General features: G+C 38.0%; 1 protein-coding gene across 1 annotated transcript in view; it reads right to left on the bottom strand.

Moving 5' to 3' along the window:
* Window positions 1-969: 969 nt before the first annotated feature.
* The window catches only part of RNGTT (RNA guanylyltransferase and 5'-phosphatase), a 180,054-nt gene continuing 154,921 nt past the window's right edge, over window positions 970-26,102 (bottom strand). The window contains exons 15-16 of the mRNA XM_050315090.1: window positions 6,602-6,725; window positions 970-3,783 (exon numbers count right to left, since the gene is read on the bottom strand). Of these exons, the coding sequence (XP_050171047.1) occupies window positions 3,620-3,783; window positions 6,602-6,725 (288 nt within the window). The 3' untranslated portion in view covers window positions 970-3,619. The remainder of the gene's footprint in view (window positions 3,784-6,601; window positions 6,726-26,102) is intronic.

Genomic DNA, 26,102 nt, shown 5'->3' with positions numbered 1-26,102 from the left:
CTGTCTTTGGCTCTCATTCTATAGATGAATCCTAGGAAATCAGATTGCTGTGCCATCACCTTTGTGAATACTCTGAGGTCGTAAGAGACAAGTAAGCCCTACACATTATGAGAATATAAACTCACACCTCTTAGGCACAGAACCAGGGAACTGCCATGCAGAGAGGTGGGGATCCTGAAGGACTGCTTTAGAGATCATGCAAACCAACACAAACTACACAATGTGATGTGCTGTCCCAGGCGCATCAACCGCCTTCGCTAAAGCACGTGGAGAGGAGCACTGAGGAGGGGTTGCAGAAGTTAACCATACCTCTCCTGGTGTGCTCAAATGCCAGACCTGGTTTGCATTTGCACTCAAACACTGCAAAGTCAGAAACGCTTGAGACCAGCCCCACAAGAATTGCACACGTAACAAGAACATACCAGGAGTGGAGGCGGGATCTTAATTAGAAGGAAATTTCAAAAATCAAGATGGGCTTTTTTCGTTCCTGAAAAATGCCAGCTACACAGTTGCAACCTGAAAAAGGAAACTGCCTTATTACAACTCGAATCCAGGAGCTGGTCCAAACAGTTGGGCTACCAGCTCTAGGGTCATGCTGAATGATAAATCATCAGGGAAGACTTGTGCAGACCTCTTGCACAACTTTTTTATGCAGTAGCACTAAACACTGAACGGGATAAGCTACATAACTGTTAGACTGTCATACAATAGTTACTTCAGGCACCATTTAGTTTCTTTCTGGTTCTAGTTGCAGGAAGAGCAAATTGGACTTAAAAATGGTATAATGGATCATGGCCACCACCAGGCTGGGGGGGCTCCTACCCGAGAGAAAAGCCACTGACCTCTGAAAAGTGTGGTTCCTTTTCTTGGAGGACAGAACAGCAATAGCAATAACACTGTGGTATCCTGGTGCGTGCACTCGTACCAGGAAAGCACAGGCATCAAAAGTAAACACATCTTTAGGAAAAGTATTTTAAACCATTGACTTTATTAAAATACTTAATACATGGTTTGTAGAGGAATGTACTTACATTTTCTGGAAACTCCACTGAATCCAAATTTTAATTATATATTTAGCAAATGACAAAACAGTGGATGAATTCATGCTGTACACCAAAGAATAGACAAGTTAGGGGTTTTTTTTTGTCATCATTATTTTCCTGGCACAGACTCTTCTTTGCTTTTTAGCTTCAATCTCTTGAATATCTAGTAACAGAGAAAGGAGGTTTACGTTTCTCACAGCATTAAACCCATCTGATCCAAGCGAAAGTCCATTTGTTTTCACCAGATTCTTCATTCAACCCTTCCTCGGGAGCTTCCTCTTCCAGAAAAAGCAAAAGCAATTGACCTCTCTAAAACGCTACAGGTCACACTGCAAGAAGAGTTTGACACTCAAATGTGAATATGGAGCTCTAAACCTTCTCAGAGTCATTACTCTTCCAAAATATCCATTTCAAGCTGAGAGTAGAAAAAAAGACACTTTCAAAATACAGGGGCCACAACACATTCGTGGACTTGGTGGAATGCACATGGAAGACAGCTTGCAGTGCTGCAGCTCCGAAGTAAAAGATAAACCAGAAGCCAGGTCTTGTTGAAATACAAAATGCAAAGGCTGGGAAGGAGAAAGACGGAAATAACCCAGACACATCCTTACAAAAATGAAATGCCCTAAGATCAGAGAGAAGGCTGGAATCATCACACACATTGCAACTGCCATGAGCCATGAAGATCAGTGACAAAGTGTATGTTATGACAATCTGAATGACAAGTATAATTTGCGGGAAATTATTTATACTGAGTAAAGAAATAATTGACCGTGTGTTTCAATGCAAGATGCACAGAGGATGCATAGGTTTTCACATCAAATTAATAAGGCTCTTTTTTTAAGAGATCATTTTGCAACCTTGCATAGGTGATTTAATATTTTTCTATAGATAATGTGCAGAAACTATGTACAGTTGAAAATAAGAACACTGATGAACACATTATTTTCCCCTCGAGTTTTATCATAGTATAAAAAGTAACTTATATAACTCCTTCAGTTCTCTAAAACACATATGGAATATCCCAGAAAGAAAAGCCAGGAATGCCATCTAAATGATGCCGTGTGCATTTATACAACAGGTTGAAACAACCAGGGAAGCCATCACAAAGCATAGTCGTAAAGTTTCCATACAGAAAAAAAAATGCAGGAGTAAACTTTGCTTACCAACATGAAAACTCATTTGAACAGAAAAGTATTTTAGTTATAACAAATTAATGACCTTCACCAATTAGACTGCTGAATGGATGGATGACTCACAGGCTAAGTAAATGATACAAAGAGCCAATTCAATCCCTGCTTGATAAATGTACAGTAAACTTTAAAATCTGCATTTGGTTTCCAATTAATCCCAGAAAAGAACAACTCCTCCTGTAGACAACCAGACGGCAGCTTCTCAAAATTAATATTATGAACATCTGCCAGTGCACTGCAACAAAAGCCATCAAGGCATTCATGCGCTTCTTCATTTGGTAAGAAAGTCAGACAGAGGATGAGTACGGTACCGCAGGACAGCCAACCCCACATTTGAAAATGAGTGTCCTGTTCCCTGGGACACTCATCCACCACCCCCAAATGACTTATTTTTGTCCTGCAATTACCTAAACCAGGAGACTCTCTGTCTGATGTGGCTCTCTTCCACTGAAACCACCTTCTCTTTTACACAGGAGTTGCCTGGCATTTCTTTTGCCGTTTTGTGTCTGGATGCAAGACATCATTATTACCACTGCTTATTATTCTTGCATATCACAGTGATGTGTACTTTTTAGTAGTATTTACAATAGTATCACTGTGGAGAACTAAGCCCTGTACTAAAAAGTCTCTTTAACAGAGACCTTAATACTAAGGATTTGGTATATTTCCCATCTACAGACAAACTTAAAAGGCAAAGCTAAAATTAGCCCACTATACATTTGGCGTTAGGTTCAAACATGGGGAAAAAGCAAACACCCACCACATTCCCTTTCAAAGGGATGCTATTTACAAGAAGGATTCACCTTTTAATATTTCAACAACAAAAACCCAGCTAATTTTGAAATTATTGTGATCTAAGGCGGCTTAGTTTTCAATCAACAGAGAGCACAAACAACGTTGCTGTTTGCTGTTAAACACAAGTCTCAGAAATGCAGGGAAACTATGATCATAGTTATACTATGGGTGACAAATCACAACCAGTTGAATAACAATAGTAAAAAAACACTTCTGCTTTTTTTAAATACAGCTTCTAAAAAGTACAGCATCCCAATGTTTCCTCAGTTCCAGATCGCTGACATTATAAATTAAAGGTGAAAAGAGATCCATATATAAACAAGGCAGCTTTCCACTGACTTCATTGTACTTGGTTCTTGTCTAAACCTTTGGAAATTTATTCTTCAAATACCATAAAGTAAGGTTGAATTTAGCACTTACAAAACAATGTCCATTTGTATGTGGAATTTGGAAAAACAGAACAAAAACCAAACTCAAAAAACACACACAAGTATTTACAGCAAAATCAGATTTCTTCTTTTCCAGCCTTCACGCTTGCAGATCACCTTCAGCAGAACTGTAAACACACCATCCACTGAGACCATGGCCCTACGTTATAGTACGTGGCCTTTTGGGTGGTGGGGGTGGCATAAGTTCAGTGTCAGGATCAAGGTGGTGTTTTCGTGTCTGTCCTTGAGAAGCTGCTGCACATCTGTCAATGAACTCAAACAGCATCTCCTTCGTGACTGGATTCTGGATGCTGTTGCATACAGCTGGGAACAAAGAACATATTCTCAAGTTACGAAACCAATTTGTAGTAGTTGGCACTTCAATAATTTTATCCCCTCTTTGCAAAATAAGTAACATATTCTGGCTCGAGTATTCAGCCTTATACATACACTTTCACAAGATGGTTGCGTCAGGAGTCACGAATCTCTGCTTTGTCCCCCAGAGAGCAAAGCAATGTCATGGGCCTTAAGATCATGGAAATCTCTCTTTCTAAAACTAGCAAAAGGCCTGTGTGTGTAAGGCTTCATGAAGCAACTATAAAACCACCAAGAACTGACCTCCTACTGAGGCCAGCAACAGCAACAAAGGCCTTGTGAGACACGGCTTTAAAACATGCATCAAATCCAAGTAGATAGAAACAAGATAGGTCTAGTACTGAAAAACCTCTGAATTATGGTAACTTATTTTTAATCATCAGTAAATCCTATAAATACCACAACCCTGCAGTGCACAGTCATTTTTTTTAACCTATATACTTTCATGAGACAGAAAAACTTGACACCAAGCAAGCAGCATGTCTAGCACACCGGGCCATATGATGGAGAAGAATCCATGGTGCCAAGGCACACACGTACAAGCACCCCTGGAGTACTGAACTGACTGCTCAGGACACAGTTTGTAAATAATGGCCCATAGGACTTTATGGAAGACATAAAAAGGCTTGCTTCACTTAAAAAAAAAAATTTAATATTTTTCCTATGTAACTTTATATTCCCCTAATTAATCCTCCCGAGAGAAGGAGAGGGAAAAAATAAGGAGAAAGAAATTCAGTAGGAATCCTACAACTATCTTGGAAGAAAGCACAAAATGATTAGAGGATAATTGATAGCATGTAAGCACAGATGTAATTTTCATGCAAAACAATCTACTGACACCCTAAAGTACTAAACAACATTAAGACTCCTTAAAATGTACTTAAAATATTGCATTGTTACGAATAACAATGACTCTCAAAACCCTTCCTCTCTATCTGCAGAACTCCAGAATCATTCAAAAGATTACTTTGTAATTAATAAAACACTTTCCTAGCATTATTTACAATTATCTCATTACTTTTGGTGAGAAGGTGCTTTAAGAGTCGCACTGTATTTGACTGTAGCGTTTGGGAAGCATTACGATTACCAGAAGTTTAGGAACAGAATTTGTGCCACAAGGGAGCTGGTATAGATCTACATCAACTTTTAAGGGCTGCCCTAGTGTAATCACTCAAAAAGCCCTTTTCTTTTCAATTTGACACTATTGAAGTCCAAAGCAAGACACAAATAGGTCCTTATTTTGTTGCTATTTCAACAATAGGGAAAAATAAATAGTATTTTTCATCAAGAAAAAGCAAATAGGGGAGAGAGGATCTAGAGAAGGACACAATGGAAGTCTCAAATAAGAAAGTACAACCTTTGGAAATTTTGAAAAACCAGTCAAAAGTGAAAATTTAAAACCAAAAGAAAATTTTCTGGTTTGAAAATTTGTATGGAAAAATTGAAATACGTCTTACAAAAAAGTTCTTCCTGTAGCATTTAATTTTCTTTTAATTTTAATTTTTAGGTAGTTCATTATATTTTGGCAGAAAAAAGTCAGTAATAACTGCTCTACAAATGGAGAAAATGAGAGAGAAAAAAGGCAGATACATAGGCTCTTAAGAATGAAGGAAAGAAGAATATGCTACTCAGCAAAGAAGAGAACACTCCAAAGGAAACAAACTATTGAAACACTAAGATGAAACAGAGAAGAGAAATTTAGGTCATGGTCACAAAGAGATGTTGTTGTTTCTTGTGGCCCCATTCCTCCTTTACAACAAGACTGCTCAGCAAGCATTTCAGCTACATTGTGTGCAGGTCCCCTAAGGTGCCAACAGATTTATTATCTCCTGGCAAAATGACCACATTGTGTTTATTCAAGAAAATCTACTCACTGCTCAGGTAGAAATACAAGGAGAAGGTTTCAGAGAAAATCCTACATCATCTATGCATGCCCTAGGAATTAGCATGGTCTTAAAAGTGATTAAACTTCATTTTGAAACTAAACAAATTTAAGCATCAACATGACTATTGTTATTCAGCCTTGCACACACTTCTCAAAACTTTTACACTTCACCTGAAAGTAAGTAGCACTTAATTTAGAGTATTTGAGAAAACATTTTTTGGTAGATGAACATAAAAGTCTCACAATTCTGCAGGGATATAACCCCACTTTTCATTTGTTTTCCCTCTTCATTGTTTTACAGCTATTGCTGAAACCTAAGATGACATTTTTCTCCTATTAATTTTCTAGCCCATCTGCCAAATAATGGTTTTGGTATTTTAAATAGAGGTGGAATTATAGCAGATTTTTTTGGTTCAACAAATGCCACTCATAGTGTGCCAGTTTGCACTGCATCCCAGCAAGCCAACACAATGCTAGGAAAGGATGTTAGCTAGTTAACTGCTGTTGCAACCCCACTGTAAATACAAACTTTCTTGGCTCTGACTTAAAAGGCATGCCCTGCCATTTAAAGTTGTCTTTGTGCAAGTGTTTGCAGTTCTACAAAGACTTAGGCACTTGTTTCTGTTTTATCTGTTAAATACCGAATCAGAGTATTGGTTTAATTGACTTCCTCAAATAACCCTGCAGTCAAAGGATTTGTGCTATATAAAAGCTAAAGCTGACATAGCATTTGCAAAATGAGGCATTACTATAATAAGTTAGGGAAGCCAGGAGTCACACTAGAAATGAGAACACCGAGTGCCTTTCCTCCTTAAACCGGAATGGGGTTAAAACTTTAAAATTTCAGCCCGAGAAACTTTCAAAGCAAATTATTCTACTCACCCATGGCAGTGCTGTAGGCATTTGGAAAGCTTTTGTCTATCCTCTGTCTCATGAAGACCCAGCTGTTGTTCTCAAACTTGCACTCTATAATTTTATTGTCATACTGTTTCAGTTCTTTTGTCACCTGCATTAAAAAAAAAAAATTGTTTGGGATAAACAGATTTTAATTAATTTTTTTTTTCTTTCTTTTAGGGATAAATAATAGAAGATCAAAAGCTGCCTTGCATTTTTCAGCAACATGCCTCCATCCTACACAGAAAAACTGCACAGACTACATCTCCATTATACATATGCTCAGCTACTCAACATTTTAAAAATACTTTTCGAATCTGCTGTCAACATAAAGCAATTATATTATGCTAAAACATCAGCAGTGCTAATAGAGGGGGAAAAAGTCACTTCTGGCCCAAATGCAAATAGGTTTCCATGGGAATAAACTGCTTCCAGTATAAGTGATACTGCCAGCCTAAGTGCACGAAATGTATTATCCATGTTTTATCAACCTTCTTTGTTGAAGGTCTCACAGCCAAATGTCAGATTTCAATACCAGAAAGAGCTTAGGGAAAATCATTCCACTCTTTACATTACTGAGTTTTTTTATTTTCTTTCCTTTTTTGTTTTTTCTTTCATTTCTCTTTAAAAACTAAGATTGTAACTCCAAAACAATGCAGGATTTCAGATTACATATATTCCTTCAGGCCTCTCTTCATTGATTCATAGATTTGTCAGCAGTCAATATTCTGAGCTATCTGTCTTTCTATTTGTCAACACTGTGTGCTTTGGAAATGTAGTTTATATGCATTGGACTTCCTAGTTGTTTTGGCTACTTCATCCTATGCATCATAATCTACAATACAATGCAAATTTTTCAAGTAACCATGGTAACCCGAGAACCTTATCTAACGCTTTAACAATTTTCCCCATATACTTCACTTTGTTCCAAAGGGCCTCTTCAGCAGTACAAAGCTGTATTTAACTGCTAGCTGTGTTTAGTTGCTACAGTTTACTAATGCAAAGCTGTACAAGGTAATATATATATAACACTTTGGATTCAGGATCTTATGCATAAGCACTCTCATAAAAAGGGACAGGTTATTGCAATTCATTAGCATAATTTTTCACCTCTGTTGTCTACTTGCTCCTGAGTGGTGACACGGGAATTTACTACTGTCAGAGGGATGCAGATTTGAAAAAGGCCATAACTGTCTCCAGACAGCTTAATAGCACATACAGTGGAAAACCCCATGAACCTCTTTTCCATTAATTCCCAGATAAAACCAAGTAATTAATGAAGTAGTCCTGAGCATGGATCAAGCCCTCCTATACCACATAGTACTATGTATGTATTATACATACATACAGGATTTATCCCTAATTTGATAAGCAGAATCCTAACATTCTTCTTGGTGTTTACCCTGAATACTTGTGTTCACTCCTGGACAGGAAGCACTGGGATTTTACTTGTCAAGTGAACATAGTACTATAAGAAAATTTTGTTAAACTCGCTCCCAACTGAGTCCTGTCCCGCTTGCAGGACTGACAGAGTTTGATTCAGGTTTTCGTATCACACGCTATTCCTTCATCAATTCCATCACCTGCAAAAATGACTTTTTCCTCAAGTGATTTACTCTTTAAGTGAAGTTGGTGTCTTTTGCTGATGATCACTTGGATGAAATCAGCCGACTGCCGAGATCAGCAATCTTTCCCTTTACAGCACAGCACTGCACTTCTTCCAACCATGCTGAAAAGCTATATACAGTCCAGAGGTTTGACTGACACACATTCATTTATGTTCCATCAGGTGTACGCAAGAAAACACAACATCCTTTTTCAGCACACTATGGAAACATAAACGCAGGAAGTAACTCTTGGCTGTGCAGTGCATTGGGAAGACACATTATTTTGAAAACAGCTGCTTATTGGAAGTGGGGGCAACAGGGGGTACAGCCATGCCTGTTTTTTAGCCAAAGCAGGGAAATGTTAGAAAGATCACCTGCTAGACAAAGAAATGTATAAAACTGCAGGTAATGACTTCCACTAACCACCCAGCTCATAAGGCTTTCTCATGGCTTATCATTCTTCTAATGTTCAGATGCTCAGAGTAGCAATAAATTAGATGGCAGCTTTATCTGACTGTGGCAATTAAGCAATATTATTAACTATCGAGAGACTTGCTTGGCCATTCATTAGCAATCTGGAAGATACATCTTTCCACAAAATATGAACACCTGCCAAAGCATTGACTTAAATGAATTTTCCCTTTAGAAAACTGGTGATAACAGTCTTTAACAATTGCAAGTTGTAGTAATTACTTTACAAAGGAAGAAATATAGCACCTACTTTTCCATGTACTTTGTTAAGTGACCTTAGTCTTGTAAAGGTACTTACTGTAATATTAAAGAACATTTTAGGAACTGCTGGTCATTTGACTAAGACTACAAGTATTCTGAGCAAAACACACTTTGCAGCATTAAAAACACTCTTCCCCTACTGCATCCTGGTAGATTTCTAAACAGGTATTGTTTACACAGGACTGAACCTGTCCATAGTGATACTTGTATCCATAATTCGCACCTTACATCTCCCTGTCACGCCCATGCTACTCTGTGGTATTGCAGCTTCAAAGTGAGACAGGAAAGCCATCGAATTTAACTTGTCTTGAAATTCCTTCCCTTTGGGAATTCATTCTGAGCTGTTTAGGGCAGTGTCTTCTGGATTCTGCTTTTGCAGTATGGAGTTCATCCCTTCTTCTTCCCTTAAAGTATTACACTCCACAGCACTATTTGAATAGTGCACCATCACTTCTCTTCCCGAGAAGTACTTCTCTAGCTAGTGCTTCACAGAAAATGAATTAGGAACGATGGTTGTTCTCAGCCAAAATGCTTATCCTCAGTTCTGGTACAGTGCCAACGCTTCTGCCATACTGTTGATAAAATGCCTTGAACCAGCATTCAGCCATTTCAAGACGGAAACTCCCACACACTAAGGACTCCATGGAGCCTGCCTTTATTAAATATTTATTCCTTAGCCTATTTTCGGACAGCCAGTCAGAATTAGAAGCCCAGAGGATCAGGTCTTGGACACAGGGTTGTCAGAGGTGGCGTGCATCGAAACAGTATCATTGGTCAGGGCAACAACTGTATCCTCGGCAAGGACAAACACCAAGCTGTGCACCACTCTCTTTTCAAACGGAAGGAAATTGTTCCTCAGCAGCAACGTTCACTGTTCCTGCCTGTATTTGATCGAATTATCAGGAGCCAGCCTATTTGCACAACAGAAATAATTTCAAAAAATACAGATGAGCATCCTCTTGGAAGCTTATTCACTACATTACTGCTAGATCGCAGGATGTGATTGGAAAAAAATGGGCTTGAGCTGCATCCCCATTTCAGCAATAGTTCATTATCAAATCAGACTGGATGTAAGACAAGACATTGCCTAAGAATGTCAGATTACATGAAGATGACAGCTATCTTCCTCTCCCTGCTGAGAAAGGCTTCCCACTGCTATCATCATCTGGGCCATTCACTAGGAAAACCTTCAGTGGGGTAAGCTTATTTCTTTTTCTAAAAATGATGACACTCAAGGCTTAGGAAATCTCCCATTTTGCAGTCTCCTTCCATCCCCTATGTTCTGAAAGAAATTCAAAATATATTAAAAAAGTAAAATAGCTAACCCATCTCAAATTATCTTGCCTGGCTGAATAATGGAGTCATTTTGAGATGAGTAACAACATGCAGCCACATTTTATGGTAATTTAGAGTAAAATGTGAAAAAAACCCAACCAATATATCCAGGTGAAAAAAGAGAAGAAACCATTTATATTGAATGTAGTCAGCTCTAGTCCCCTGAACATGCCTGTATTATCTCTGCTGACTACCAGCTACTACTCTGCTAACACTTTTCTGTGTATATCCACAGTGCACCTGATCATTAGACCTGGTCCATCATTCCACTCTCCTTAATTCCAAAGGAGAATGAAATTCCTGGCCAAGCTGCTACTTTATATATGAGGTATTAACAATAAAAATTTAGATTTTAAGGTAATTGAGTTAGTATTTCAGGAAGCATGTCTACAATGGACAAGTTTAAACTTTACAAATACATCTACCTTCCCCATATCTTCAGAAAGAAAAATGGAGATAAACTTTTAAATAAATAAAGACTTGGCTGAAAGAAGCCCTATGTTTCCATACCGAGGGTTTTTTCAAAGCTATTGAAATGATTTTAGCTTAGCAAATAATCCCCTTTCAAAAACGTGATGTTTGTAAGCAAAACCTTAAAACATTCTATTTCAAATGCTTTCTTTCTTTAAATGTCTTTTTGCTGCACTTTCCCCTCTATTACCAAACATTTATAGAAAGAAAAATGTTCTTCAATTCACCTATTTCTATTCTTATTCCACATCCCCAGTCATCAGCCTATTTCTAAGATCCCAGAAGATCATAATAGTAGACACAGAAAATGTTAACTTCCATGAGAGAACAAATGAAAGAAGGCAGCAGTTGAAATCTCGTGAAATTTAAAAGTTCTTTATTTCTAAATACAGAATTCAAAATTAAAGGGAACTATAGCACACAGGCAAGATACATTCTAAATGTAATGGCTTTCTATTTTCTGAGAAAAATCTGTCTTGTCTTTTTATAGCTGGCATGTGCAATGAAGGCATTTCTTTTTTATATGCTCAAGTACACAAACTGTTTGTTTTCTTTTTTTAAAAACAACTTCCAATGCCTGGAGGGGAGAAAAGTTTAGAGCTGCTACATAAGGCCTGGAAAATAATTCTTCCTCTCTCTGATATCATAACTATATTTTCTCCATTAAGATACATTCTCACAGCCAAAGCAAACAAACAAGTGAAAGTTGCTTCTTGGTCTCCTATTGCAGGAGAACTGAAGTCCAACACTTCCCCTAGTAGGCCACCCTGCAAAAATTAAACCACACTTTTCTAAGAACTATCCAAAAACATGACATTTGTGATCTCCTTGTCCTGAAGGTATTGGGATACATTCAGCCACAAATGAAAGTGTAGAAAATAAGCTAAACAGCACATCTCAAATCCTGATTTCTGCATTAGTCTCCAATGCTGTGACTGCCCACAACTGCAAAGTACCACAGACTTTATCTCCAGACTTCTCCAGTGATGTGGAATGTCCAGCCCAACAGAAAGAATTAAGCTCCCCACTCGTACTATGATTCCACGGAACTAAGAGCAACATCTGAAGATCAGGAAGATGCAATGACAACAGTCAGGGAACAAAAAGTGGAATTACATGGGAATTTGAGGAAACCAAGAGGTGTCAAGACTTCATGATGGAATAGGATGGAGACAAAAAAAATAAAGAAGCAGCAATAACAAACAGCTTCTGAAGATAAAAAGATAAACCAAACTCAAAGCAAGATCATGCAGTTATGAGAGCCCCAACAGTTACAGGGCATAGGGCAGCACCTAACACACATCCCAAGTTGTTCATTCAGTGCTTCTTCCTAATTATTGGACAGTTTGTTCAGATGCTTTTAAAGAACTTTTTTCCAAACTCACATAAAGTATCTCTTGACATGTTTTTCAGAGTCAAACTTCTCAAAAAATATAAAAATGTAAGAGATAGTTACTAAATGCCTGTTTACATCATTAGTGTACACTGAACCACAAATATGAATACTGTAGACTGCAAAAAGTTAATCAGTTAATCTGCATCTGCATTTTTGTTCAAGCCCAAACAGATTGTGGAATGGACTGCCCAGAGAGGTGGTGGATTCTCCATCCCTGAAGGTATTTAAGAAGAGACTGGACGTAGCACTTAGTGCCATGGTCTAGTAACCACAGTGGTAGTGGATCAAGGGATGGACTTGATGATCTCAGAGGTTCTTTCCAACCCATCCAATTCTTTGATTCTAATGCAGCTTAACATCTATTTCTTAATATGATTCAAGAGATTATTTTACCAAAACCATAGATTTGTTGCTAAACTAAACACACTGATTGTGTTTCCTTTTAAGTAATATATTACCCAACAAATGATTATCAGCTTGGGTAAACAGAGTGCAGTTGATACGGTTATTTAACATTAATGAGGCCTTCTAAGTGTAACTACATTGCTTCTTGTGTACATAGGAAATGGAAATGCTCCAATTTTGAGATGTCATTCCTGAAAAGGAACATTAAGAAATACAGAAATTTTAGCATTTTTGTTCATGCCTAATTAAACCACAATGCTAACACCAAGTACTGGAAAATCAGGGGAAAAGCCAAAAAGAAAAATCACGTTTCAAAATCATGAGAATGAGGCTTTTTAAAATTGTGGACTTTTTTTGTTTATTTTTGACTTCCAGGGTCTAGCACTCTCAGTTCATGATTTAGTCTTTCTTTTTAACATACAATATTTTCTCAAAGAATCTCTCATTCTTACAGGTAGCAATTTAAAACACGGATACTGTTTTCTGATACATAAAATGGGTTGGAGTCCTGGGGTTTTCCTGACAACTGACTGATGGAAACATCAGAAATAAAAAGCCTTCCTCTTATCAGTGATATTACAAGTTTAATGACTTCCAGTGCCAGCTGGAAATAGATTTCTTAATGTATCCTGGAAGATCTCCGGTACACCCGACCTTGCAACACCATTTGAACTATCTGTAAGAAACCAGTGTTTCAGCAGAGCACTGGTATCTCCAACCAAGCAGGTAACTGCTTAGACCATGACGTGGAAATAATGATGTTGTTCAATGACCACTCTTCTAGATAATGGTTTTTTTTATACTTTTATACTTCTTTCAGTCAATGGTAAAGCCATTTGCCACAGCAAACCAATAAACTCTGAACACTTTTGGGCATTACAACTCAGGCATCTACATTACTCGAAGAGCAGCTGACCTCCCTGCTAGACGTTATCATCACCTAACTCCTGAGGGAACTTTGAAGCTTTAAAAAGTCCTGTTTTCTTTTAATCATCATCAAGAATGGGAGGCAGAGGTTTAGGGATCCATACACATCTTGAACACTTCAATGAAAAAAAGCAATAAATGATTGTCCTCCTAGATCGATATCCCTTGCCCTGGCATCCTAATCATCACAGGTTTCTGTACTAAGGAAAAAGAGATCTCTCTGCACAACTCCTGTAAATACTGAGAAACAGAAAAATTCTGTGCTGAGGACTTGTGAACTTGGCATACCTTTGCTGTGATGAGTTCTTAAATAAAGTCTTATTTGAAAAGTGGCTCATGTAATTCTGACCCTCAGCATGCTGATGAAAGAGGAAGAAGCTCTCAGGGGAACTGCAGAAACACCCAGGCAGTAAGAGAACAGCAACAGAGTTCTTAAAGCAAGTTGTCAATGTGACCTTATTGCAGAGAGGATGCATGTTTGGCACGAAAGAGCTTCACCTGCTTTACTACTCATGAATTTGCAGGTAGAGGTAAAAACAATGCTTCTCTGTAAGCACCTGGGTTAACTTTGCAGAGGCCAAAGACAGCCTCCTTGGATTTGGCACATCATAAATAACTGTGCCACTAATAATCCGTGGGCTCAGTACTGAATCTTGAAGGTGTTTGTCTAAGGGGAAGAGAGAGCTACGATATACAGTGTAAACTGATCGAAAAAATCATAATGTAGAAATGATTCTGTAAGAAAATATTCTATTCACAGCCTAATATATTTTGAGGACTGTACCCCTGCTTGCTTCTGAAAGCCAGACTTAACCCTCATTTGTGCTTTATTCACACTGCTTTTGCAAAATGGTGGCAGCCCCAAACAGAGAGCACTGCATGGTGAGACACAAAAGATCCAGAAGACAAGAGTTACACATCACTAGTAAAGAATATACTTTGAAAACACCACTTAGCTCATCCATAAATTATGAATTTCGTAAGGCTTATTATTCTCAGTTTGCAAATGGGGAAGAGAGATGGTTTGTGGTCACACCACAGGGAAAGCATTTACCCCCCATTAGGTTCTCTAAACCCAATCTTAATTACCCCTCAGGTATTTACAGTCATGCTACCAAGAAATCTTGTGACACAGGGCAGCTGAGATCTCGTTAATAATTTATCAGTAGAAACCCAAACAAATCTTCCAAAGATAAAGCAATGCTATCACTATTTTACAAACCTTGGCAACACTATTTCTATACCTCAAAATAAATGAAAGAGAGCCTAGATGATTGTATCAGAATAGGATGAAAAGTTTTTCTGACATTAGCTGCCTTTCACATGTTGGACTTCACCTCGACAAGGATGGCTTTTCTGACAAATGTTTGTGCTTACCATACATAGATTTTACAGTGTACTTTCTCATATGACTTTTTCATCTGTTCTCTGTACCCAAGTTATTGCTACTGTAGGAGTCTAAATTAATCTTGTTTTACCTGTACTTCTTACACCCTACAGGGGTTCTGTCACTTGCTGTCACACTGCTGGGGAGGGGTTAGAGGGAGACTCCACAGGGCTAGGCTATCAGGAGCTTCCCAGAAGCCTGTGTCAACTGAGGAAAAACTACTTTTACAAGTTCAGGCAGTATCTGATGGCTATTCATGTAGGATCCAGGTCTACAAACTCTTATCTTGTAAGTTACACTCCTTTGAGCAGCTTCAGAAGATCAATTAGCCTGCACCAGTGTTATCAGGATGAGGCCCTAAACCTGATTCTAGTAATTTCTTATCTGGCTTCTGAAATGTTCCTAGAAACCATGGGTTTCTAAGATGCTAAATGACATCAGAATAAACCAAAAGAAATTTAAAGTAGAATCTAAAGTATCAAGTAATTGCAAGTGAGACTTTTAAACCCTCTTTTACTGTGAACAAAATACAGTTTTCAAATTACAGCTGTTAAGAATCATATTCCTTCCTTCCATTCAGATCCCAAACAACCATTTTGATTATGCTTAAAGTTTTTTTCCCCATAAATCAAAATTCACCACTGAGAAGAACTGTGTCAACACTATAAGGAAATTCATTTGCTGTGTTAAATTGAGCTTCAAAAGCATGAATTGAACGTACATTTGTGATTACAAGTAATGCCTCTTCTTATATCCATTCAAAGTGTTTACTTTATTGCAGCTTATTATAAATGTACTGTCTAAAATGCAGCAGCATGACTGTTCAATTTCCAGGCCATAATTTTATGATAATCATATGTAATATATTCATATGTCTACTTCACTGCCTAACAAAGCCCAAACTGGTTTGTTAGCAGATCTGCTTCCCCCATGGTTCAAATTTCTTTGCCTCAGAACATTACTGAATAACAACATTAAGAAAGACATAATCAAAATTTTACTTTGTATTTTGCACTATCATGGGCAAACAAAGGAAAATAACATTGGAAGCTGAATTTATCATACTGACTTTATCAAATACTGGTATCTAAGTGATACGTAAATTATTAAACATGCTACGGAAGCATTATTAGAAAGATGGGGGTAGGGAGAAAGATTATAAATTTATAAATGTTTTTAACATCTAGAAATCCTATTAATACTTGAAAACATGGAGATGTACAGAGAGAATGTGCATATAAATTAGGACCAGAACAAAGCAAACTTGCTTTTAATCTTCTGTATTTAACGTGTTTCAGTTTTTGCCTACAACATATTTACCCAAAATAGTAAATTCTTTTCTTCATAAATTTCAGAGGCAATTCTTAGTTACTCATAAATATGATGCTAGAACATAAAGAGATTTACAGGACTTGCAGGAAATACAATTCTGATGACCCCCAACTACTTCATTAGGCTGAATAGTTTGTTATCAATCACGTCTCCTATGAACCAAAGGGTTGAGCCAGAGAAGAGCTCAGTCTTGCTCATCATAGCTTTTATACAGTCTGTGTAACAGTTTTTTTAGAAGAATATCAGATCTTAAAATCACACAAGTCTTTTACAGCAGAATAACATCTTATTTTTAAACAAAATTTTCAGGGTTTGTATTTGTGCTAGTTTTGGCTGGGGTAGAGTTAATTTTCTTCACAGTGGCTAGTGTGGGACTGTGCTTTGGGTTTGTGCTGAACACAATGATCATAATACAGAGATGGTTTTGTTATTGCTGAGCAGGGCTCACATAGAGCCAAGACCCTTTGTGCTTTTTGTACTGCCACACTGGCAAGAGGACTGTGGGTGCATGGGAGGTTGAGAGCAGGCACAGCCAGGACAGGTGACCCCAACTGACCAAAGGGATATTCTAGACCATATGACATCATGCTCAGTATATCAAGTTGGGGAAAGAAGAAGGAAGGAGGGGTATGTTCAGAGTGATGGCGTTTATCTTCCCATTACATATGATGGGCCCTGCTCTCCTTGAGATGGCTGAATACCTGTCTTACCAAGGGAAGCAGTGAATTAATTCCTTGTTTTGCTTTGCTCATGTGCATGGCTTTTGCTTTTCCTATTAAAATGTCTTTATCCCAACCCACGAGTTTTCTACCTTTTACTGCTCTGATTCTCTCACAGATTCTGCTGCTGGGGGAGTGAGCGAGTGGCTGTGAGGGGCTTGGCTGCTGGCTGGCTTAACCCACGACAATAATAAAGCATGAACTTCGATTTTTCTAATACAGGATGACAACAAAAGACAAACTACAATGATTTTTAAAACCTTGCCATTTTGAGGGGGCATTTTTACACCTGATGGCCGAGGTTCGACATCCCAATCCTGCTGACTCAACCTTCATTTTCGTAGCTAATTACTTTTAATAGGATGAGTTTTAGGTAACTGTTAGAACCACTTGAATGAGGAAGCTGATGAATACCTTGACGAAACACTGCAATAATACAGAACACAAAGCCAAGATGAGCCAAACAACAATAACAACAACAACAACAACAATAATCATCTCAGCAGTGCTATGAAATCAAAATAATAGAGTAAAGATGTGTTGGGAAAAAAGCTGCAAAAGTCATGTTAGGGATTTTTCATCCTTCTAAGATTTCAATTAGAAGGAAAATAATCTTTTTTTCCTCTTACTGATAATACACCACAACAAAAAGATTAATGGCTGCTGACTTAATGCAGACTTTCAAAAATTAGCTTTGATCAAAGCAAGTGCTGTAGTGAAAGTCAACTGCCTTAACCCACTTCTCAGCTGCCTTTATAGCATTGAGCTGGCTTGAACTCCCTCCCCTTTCCTGAATGGTTTCCTTTAAACTTCAAAGCCTAACTGGCTTTGAGGCTTAAGACACAGAAAGCTTTTTTCCTCCTCCTTCAAAAGCAATTAAAGACGTGAAGTATAATCTGACCTATAATCTAAAATCTACGCACGCAGGTCTTCTTGATCACTGTGGGGTTATAGAATGGAAGAGGCTCCATAGGGAAGTTAAGAGTGGCTCAGAAACTGCAGTTTTACAATGCCTGCCAGCTGATGAGGTCAGTCTGCTGAAAGAAAGGTAAGCAAGGGCTAATCTATCAATGGCAACATTTGTCAGTACCTTTCATTGCAGGCCCCTCCTTCCTTTCCATTCCTTGTTATTAATGAATCTGCAGAGTTATGAAGCCAGATTTCCCAGGACACCACAGTAATGGATGTGGGGTGGAGCAACAGAGACTGCAGTAATCATGAGGCAGAGGAATGGACAATATTCTTGAACTTGGAAGAGTCACAACTGGCTTCAGAGGATATAACAGATTTTGCCAGATGTGGTCTGAGAAACTTCTTGGCCTATTTGGGCAGCAGTGTTTCTAAACAGATCAATAAGGACAGTAGAACAAAAACTTGTGTACAATTAGCTAAACAGGACTGCAACTTTCAGTGGTGAATGCTGATAAGAGGAAATAATGGTTTGATAATTGGTCTTGCCAAAGCCAGAAAGATAGGAAAAGATAGGAAATCTGGGAAAGCCCACTGCACATGAGCACACTTTTCACGGCTTTGTCCATATATACTTTGTTATTGTATGGCAGATGAATAACAAAATAAGCAAGCAACAACATTTAGTCTTCATTTATATTTCACAAAATTTACCCACTTAGCCTGCAAAAGCTAAGGAAGCAAAGCCAAGAAAAGTATCTTGAGCTTTCCAACCATATGACCACTCCAAAAAAATTCTTGTCATAAAGCTGTGGCCTGCAAAGACCTTCTGCATGGGCCCATTCTGAAATTTCAAGCTTAATCTGAGCACTCTGCTCAAGTGCTACGCTTGTGTTTGAGTCCTGGACCTTATCTGAGGTCCAGGACTGAAACAGCCTTAGTTCCCTAACAAATACAGCCAAAACCATCTGGTTTGCTTTTCACATGATGTCACAGCATTGCAAATAACCTCATAAAACCCATTCTAGAGCCAGCCAATGACACCAGCAATTCCAGCCAGGACAAAATAAATCCTTATAGGCTCTTCTCTAAAAAGAATAAGGAGTGGGAAAGAGAGATAAGAAAAGAAAAGAAAAACCAGGTAACAGTAATGGCAACTCTGTAAACCTGTTGCCCAATAACCTCCAAATGTATTCTTATTCGTTAAACCAACTTCATTAGCTTGCTTTAGATAAAAGAGCTTTCCATACATAATTCTGCAGTTGAAAAGCCCAAGGTAAAAGAGAGCTCATTTGTCAAGCAAGAGTGCACACAGTGGGGAAATTCATGAACTGAAGCAGAAAGCCTTGGTTTGCAGTTTCCTGCTATAACTGCTAACACTAATTACTAATTACAGATTTTTTTTTCCTTTAAGCTCTGAATGAAATATTAACAAGCTAGTAATTAAGTAATTCAGGGTCTGTTTGCTTTAGTGTTTGCATTAGTGTTAACTTTAGTATTGTAAATCCAAAACCTCTGACTCATTGATCTATAAATGTCCTGCTAAATTAATCAGAAACATCCTTTGTTTTCCTTGTACTGAAGTTAAAATACTCTGAAACCTCTTTCTATGCATTAATGGCATCCAAAGTGTAACAGGTGGAAAGAGAATGTAATGATGCAGTAAAATGCAGTAGTTGTATCTTGCATTATTGTCTAAAAGAAAAAAAAACATTCTCGTCTCTAAACCTGAATATTCTTCTTTTGCATATTCCTTTGCATTGCTGCTACCATAGACCAGACTGTTCCCTATGCCCCACACAGGTTTAAAAGAAATGCTACAGCACAAAGTTAATCTGCTACTCCAATGATCACCAATCAAGCACGGCTAACCATGACCCACTAATGAAATGAAGCAGAAGCTGGGTTGCACTTGTCTGCATTACTGTTAAATCACAACTGGGTAGTTACCATACAACACTAATCAGGCATTTTATTTCTTGTGTGGTTCAGCATTAATACACAGGTAATGGGCAGCTCCTCAGGGCAGTGAGGACTATGGTCAGTATTAACCACCACTAGAAGAGTGTCTCGAGTCCTTGCAGCTGGATCAAGGGGCTCAACAGCACTGTTTTGCTATAGCCTCTCTCCCTCACAGCTGGAGCATTCTCAGGGTCTCGGCTGACCCAGGGGAAGAGAGTCCGTGGATGACTTCTGCAGAGTTTTAACTGAGACCATTGTCTCCAACAGAACCCAGGTCATTACTTCTGTTCTGTACCAGTGCTGACTTCTCTACTTCAGGCATGAAAAATAGACAAAAATTTCACATCATTGCCCATACAGAATCCAGCACAGCATCTCATGAATCTACCACTGAGAACATGCTCAAATATTTTTTATTACAACACATTAAGCTAAAAATCAATAGATTCATTTACCGAAATGGATTTAGTACTTCAGCTAACCAAGGGAAAGTAACATTTTTTTAAAAGAAGTGACATTTCATTATAGCATTCGGCTGTAAAGTCATTGGCAGAAATTTTTCTGTATACCAATTAAACAGTAACTCACTGAAGTTAGCAACATAAAAAGCAATGTTGCATATTTACAGTTCCCTTCCCAGTAAATGAAAACATCTACGGTTCTCAGCAATACAAATAAAGTGTCTGCACAATGGTCCTAACAATGCTGCCGCATCTCTGATCTTTTCAAATCTTTCTAAACTGTTTTCCCCAAAGATATAACATGCTATTGTCTCTACAATCAACCTTCTTTTCCTTTGGAGAGAAGCAGAAGTGGCATTTTGAAAACTTCAATTTGTTGAAATATAGTGGCACTACCGAGCTCTATTGTTCCTCACTTTTATTCTCACTTTATGCTGGAAAGATAAAACTGCAGTGGTTTTACTATTGTCAAACAAAAAGTAAATAAATAATGGTTTTGTTGAATATTATATAAAAAGATACTGCATCACTATTATTCAATTGAGTTTCAATATCTATTTCTCTCTCAAGTGTAAAACTTTACCAATACTATAATCATTCTGGAGTACTGCCAAGCAGAGATATATGTGACCCTTGCCAGGAGAATTGTGAAACCCGATTCGATGAAGAAATAATTTAAGTACTTCACTGTAAATTATACAAATAGAAAAACAAATTAAGAATGAAACAAGAAATAATCTTACCTGATTAACTGTATACAGCATCATTTTCCCCTAGGATTACTGCTTTCTTAGATACCAAGGGCATTCTTTGAACTGTGCTCATGATATTCATCATTACCTTGGGTAAGAGATCAGCATCCTTCTGCTTCTACTAGTATGGAATCTCATCTTCTTGCCTACAGGCCAGCCTTTCCTGGGCACCATCTAGTTTAGTTCCATCTTCCTCCTTATTTGCTAACCTTCTGTAAGAGCCACCAACTTCCTCATCAGAGGTCTAATGGAGCCTAAGCTTGTAGGACTTATCTGGCTTTAAAGATCTTATTTGAGGATAGAAATGGTGGAAAAATTAGATATCTGAAAATCAATTACCAGTAGCTGAAGTGACAATTAAGCCACAGTGCTTGTCTGTGGGGAATACTATACTGGAAATGCTCACTTGCAGTTAAAACAGCTGCACCATAAGAATTTGGTTTTACTCCAGCCTTTAATCTCATAATTAGAAAAATCCAGAGAGAATGGCAAGATGAGTATTTGCACCATTATTTTAGTTATTTAAGATAAAGGAGCTAGTTTCCTAAGTAATCCACAGAGAAAGACTAGCACCTCTAGAAAGCAATTTAAAAGACTCAGTGAGGCAACCATCAGACTCTCCTTAGAGGTTCCCAGATTCCCCCCTGGATTCAACTGTCTTCTACCGCCTATACAAGGAGTCAGTGGGGTCTATGCGGCTGAAATTAGTTCATGTGACTATCTTTCTTTATAGTTATTCTAATGAGACAGGATATTATCCACAACCCCTTTTCCTTTCAAAGCTGATGTCCTGCATAATTATCTCATTTGATATTTCTTCTACCTTCTGTGTTATTGTTTGCAATCCTATTCTTTTTCATTTATCTAAATTTAATCTGCATTTGCCTTTTACTAGCCCTAAGCCAGCACAGTACCTCTCAATACGATAATTTTTGCCATCAACTGTTTTTCTCCTTATCTTATCAGTATCTGACATTTAAAATATTTCATGATATTCACTATGCATTTTATATATGCTATAAAGAAAGGTCTCAGAAACAATTTCCTAGTCAAAGAATTTCCCTGTTATACCATCTCTCATCCTTTGCAACTTCAACATCTTGATTTATTCATGACTAATTTATTTTAAAGACATTATCATCTGCATTTCACAAAGGTACTACATGTTCAAGCTCATTTATCAAGTTCAACCTCATTTCTTCAGTTCAGATTCAAAATAATTCACCTCTAAAAAGCTTAATAAATTTAGATATACTCTGCCTATAAACTGTACAATAACAATTTGCTTTCTTTTCCCCCTCAAGCCTGATTTTTGCTGGTGTTCTATACCTTAAAACAATTAATGACTAAGAAATGGTTAAAAAAGGCCTAAAATGTCTTTTGTTGTCTCTTTTGATTAGAATAAATTTCTAACAGGGTCTGATTTTTATAATTGATTTAGAATCTATTTTTTGTATCTATTCTTTCACTGTTATCCATTATACTGCCTTTATTTCACTTGCCTCCACTACCAACTAAAGCCTCTGATACAGAAAGAAAATACGAAGAATTATTTCAAAAATCAGAACAGACTAATAAAGAACAATTATGATCACAAACATGACATGAAATGAATAATTTCTGAAGGAAACAATAAAGATATGCAACTTTAAGACACTACTTCCTCCAAGAAGATAATTATCTACGAGTTTCCTAAATTGCCTAAAACTCCAAGAAGCTTGAGCACACTGCTACATGGTTTGGGTACAGTCTTCTAGTCAAAAGAAAATGCAAATGCAATCACATTTATGGAAACTAAGCATGGGGATGTCTACATCAAAGGAAAAAACAGTCCCTGCTGCCACTCAGTCAAGCACGGGAGCTGGCCCCACAAACAGCTGTTGTCATCAAGGTATCCTCAATTACTCAGAACAAATTATGCTCTCTATGTGCAGAGGCACACCCAAACCAGGTTTGACAATGCAGCTATAACACAGGAACAGCTGCAGCAACAAATTACCATGTTCAAGAGCTTAAAATCATCATGGACAAATCATTCTCTCTGCCAGATGATTTTTGTAAAACATAAGAAAGCAAAACAAAAGATGGTGCCAGCCCCAAATCACCCACATACGGGAGCCAGAACACTCTCAAACACTGAAGCCTGAGGAAAGAACAAAGTGACAAAGAGGACGAGGACAATAGCAAAGCACAACTTGCACTACATCACAAGAAATCTGGCAGTTTTACAATGACCTGATCAGTTATTCCACTGTGACAAGTATGAAGGCTCAATGCAATGCAGATGAGAAATATCTGCAATATCTATGCTCATTTATTGCTAAAACAAACCTCTCATTCTCAGGATCTTTCTCAGCAATTTTTAGTTGGTAGTAAGCAATAACTTTATGGTTCAGAGACAGAGCTTAAGCCTTTTGTTTTGCTCTCTCTTCAGTATGGAAAATAAACTGTCCATTAATGTGTTATTTTAATGAGACATAATCTGCATGTCCTAATGCTCACATTTATCACAGTATGCTTTCATACCACTGGGCATAGGAAAGCTACCAGAAGCACAATCTGCTTATCGCTTTGTAAATACAGTTTTCAGTACGACTGTGCCTCTCAGAATGGTGTCTGTAGGGGGTCAACGGTAAATACTTGGAAAATTACTAGGAAGGTAAGAAAGCAAATGAATTCAAGACGAAGGAATGCTAGGTAAAAAAAGAAAATAATGAAAACTAAGATCTGATGGCACATATATTAGCTACTGCTGGTTTCAAATCTCATTATTTATCAAATGAAAGGAAATAGGAAACTCCAAATCAATCCCCTCTAATGTGATAAAAAATTGCTTGTTGGCTTAATCATTGTAATTATGACAGAAGTGCCCCGAACAAAAGAATCGAAGGAGAAAATAGGAATGGTCTTCAGGGATTAACTTTGGAGGCTTTTCCTAAGAGTCATAGTAGGTCAGCACTGCTGCTCAGACAGGGGCAGCAGACAGGACTGGAGGGGAAGGGAAGGTGTGAATGTTACATAACATGACTGTGACTTCCCAGCACAGATGCAAGTCTAGTTTTGTCAGGTGTCCTGTGCTGTACGCTGTTACCCATCTTCCCTTACTCGTGCACAAGAGTTACACCCCATTTCATGCATTTACAGAGTCTCTTGGCTTGTTTATATCCAGCAGCTACCTAAGAGCAGCACTGGCCGCTCTTCTTCCAGCCTGTTAACTCCTGAGCTTTGCTACTAATGTAGCCATTGCTGCCACTTTCTAATTTCTTTTCTTCTTTGCTATCATTGTTTTAAAATTAGTTATATGGCTCTGAACAGCCTATAAACCTTTGAAGTTTTAGAGGTGTTCCTAAGAACACCAGCCTCTCTCAGTTCCAGTTAGACTCACAAATTTTTAGTTTAAACCAGAGATGCTTTATTGTTAACATATTACCACACACACCATTAAAAAATCCATACTGTCATTACAGGAAAACAGCTGAAGAATGACTTCAAAGAAAAAAAACCCCATCTTTCTTCTTCTAAATTAATATTTCAGTGAAGAAAACACAGCATGTTCTTTGAAAGAGGACCACAGCATCTCTGATATATAATGCAATTCTACCCCTTAATGGAAAAAAAAAAGATGCATCTTTTCATATTTTTTTGTATTATGAGGAAAACAGGCACTTTCAAGGTAAACATTTAACAAGAAGAAAACCAAGATACTAAGAATGGAAGTACTGAAAGCCTTGTATAATGCAAGTTGTGGTCACAGCCATAGGAAAAGATAAGAAGGAAGAACTGACTGGAATACTGTATGTTAGTATTACAGACTGAAATTAAGCTCTATGCAATCAGTAACAGCAGAAACTCAGAAACATCCAACTGTACAATTTCCCAATAGACACAATAAATGATGCAGTTTTATATATCCTTATGAACTAGTTAAGTCTTACAGCCATGACTGCTTGTACTCTAAAATGTTATAAAACCTGAAAAATTCAGGTCAGAAGGGCCACCCAGCCATCACCCATCCAGTCTCCTCCTCTCAGCTGGATCAACTTCAAGGATGAGTCAGGTTGCTCAGGGTCTTTTCCAGTTAAATTTTGAAAATCTTCATGGACAGAGATTTTATAATATCTTCAGGCAACCTGCTGCTGTGCCCAAACAACCTCACTATGAAATTTTTTTCCTTACATCCAACTGGAATTTTCCCACTTGTCTTTCCTCAAGCCTCTCTGAGAACTGTCTGCCTCTCTTTTTTTCTGCCATTTCACTTTAGGTGATGGAGGACTGCAATTAGGACCCCCTCTACTCTTCGTTTCTAAACAAACCCAGTCTCTTTAACCTCTCTTCATAAGTCAAATGTTCTACCCTTCGTCCTGACCCCCACAGGAATTGCTCCAGCAGGGTGACTTCTCATGCACCAGGGAGCCCAGAGCGGTGCACGGTTACCCCAGATGACTCTCATGAATGCTTGAGCAGAGAACAGCGACCTTCCTCAGCCTGCTGGCAATGTTCTGGCTAAGACAACAACCCAAGGTGTGGTTGGCCTTTACCAGTGCAAGGGCACAAGGCTGGCTTGCATTCAGCTTGTGGCCACTGGGACCTTGGGATGCTTCTCTGCAGAGCTGCTGCGCAATCACTTAAGGCTCCAGCTCACCCTGTCCCTGATGCACAACCCTGAACTTGCCTCTCCTGAACTTGTCAAGGCTCCTTTGTCAGCACTTGTTTTCCTAAGCTTTTTGAGAAATGAGGTATTATCATACTGATTTTGTATTGCTAGGATGTATTTGTAAGCCCAGGAAATGGAAGGCTTACAAAGCTTCAATCTGTTCATTTTTACAATACTCATTAAAAGCATTTGAAGTTTTTTTTCTTATATAGTTAATCTAGAGGTAAATAGAAAACCAAAACCCCTCAATAAATGAAGATCTACAATCAATTAGCTATTATTTTAACCTTCCCAAAAGGCTTCATTTACCCTATGCTTAGCAAGAACAAACTTGGATTGATTTTCAAAAAAAACCTACTAGGAGCTGAAATAACAAAAGCTGTCCCCACAAAAAAAATCATAGTCCAAAACCAAGCATCAATTATTCTATCTTATTGGCA

Source organism: Myiozetetes cayanensis, unplaced genomic scaffold (assembly GCF_022539395.1).
Source record: "Myiozetetes cayanensis isolate MyiCay16 unplaced genomic scaffold, myiCay2020 scf2-11, whole genome shotgun sequence".
NCBI lineage: Eukaryota > Metazoa > Chordata > Aves > Passeriformes > Tyrannidae > Myiozetetes > Myiozetetes cayanensis.
The sequence above is the reverse complement of the archived record's forward strand: the minus strand, read 5'-3'. Positions and strand labels throughout refer to the sequence as shown.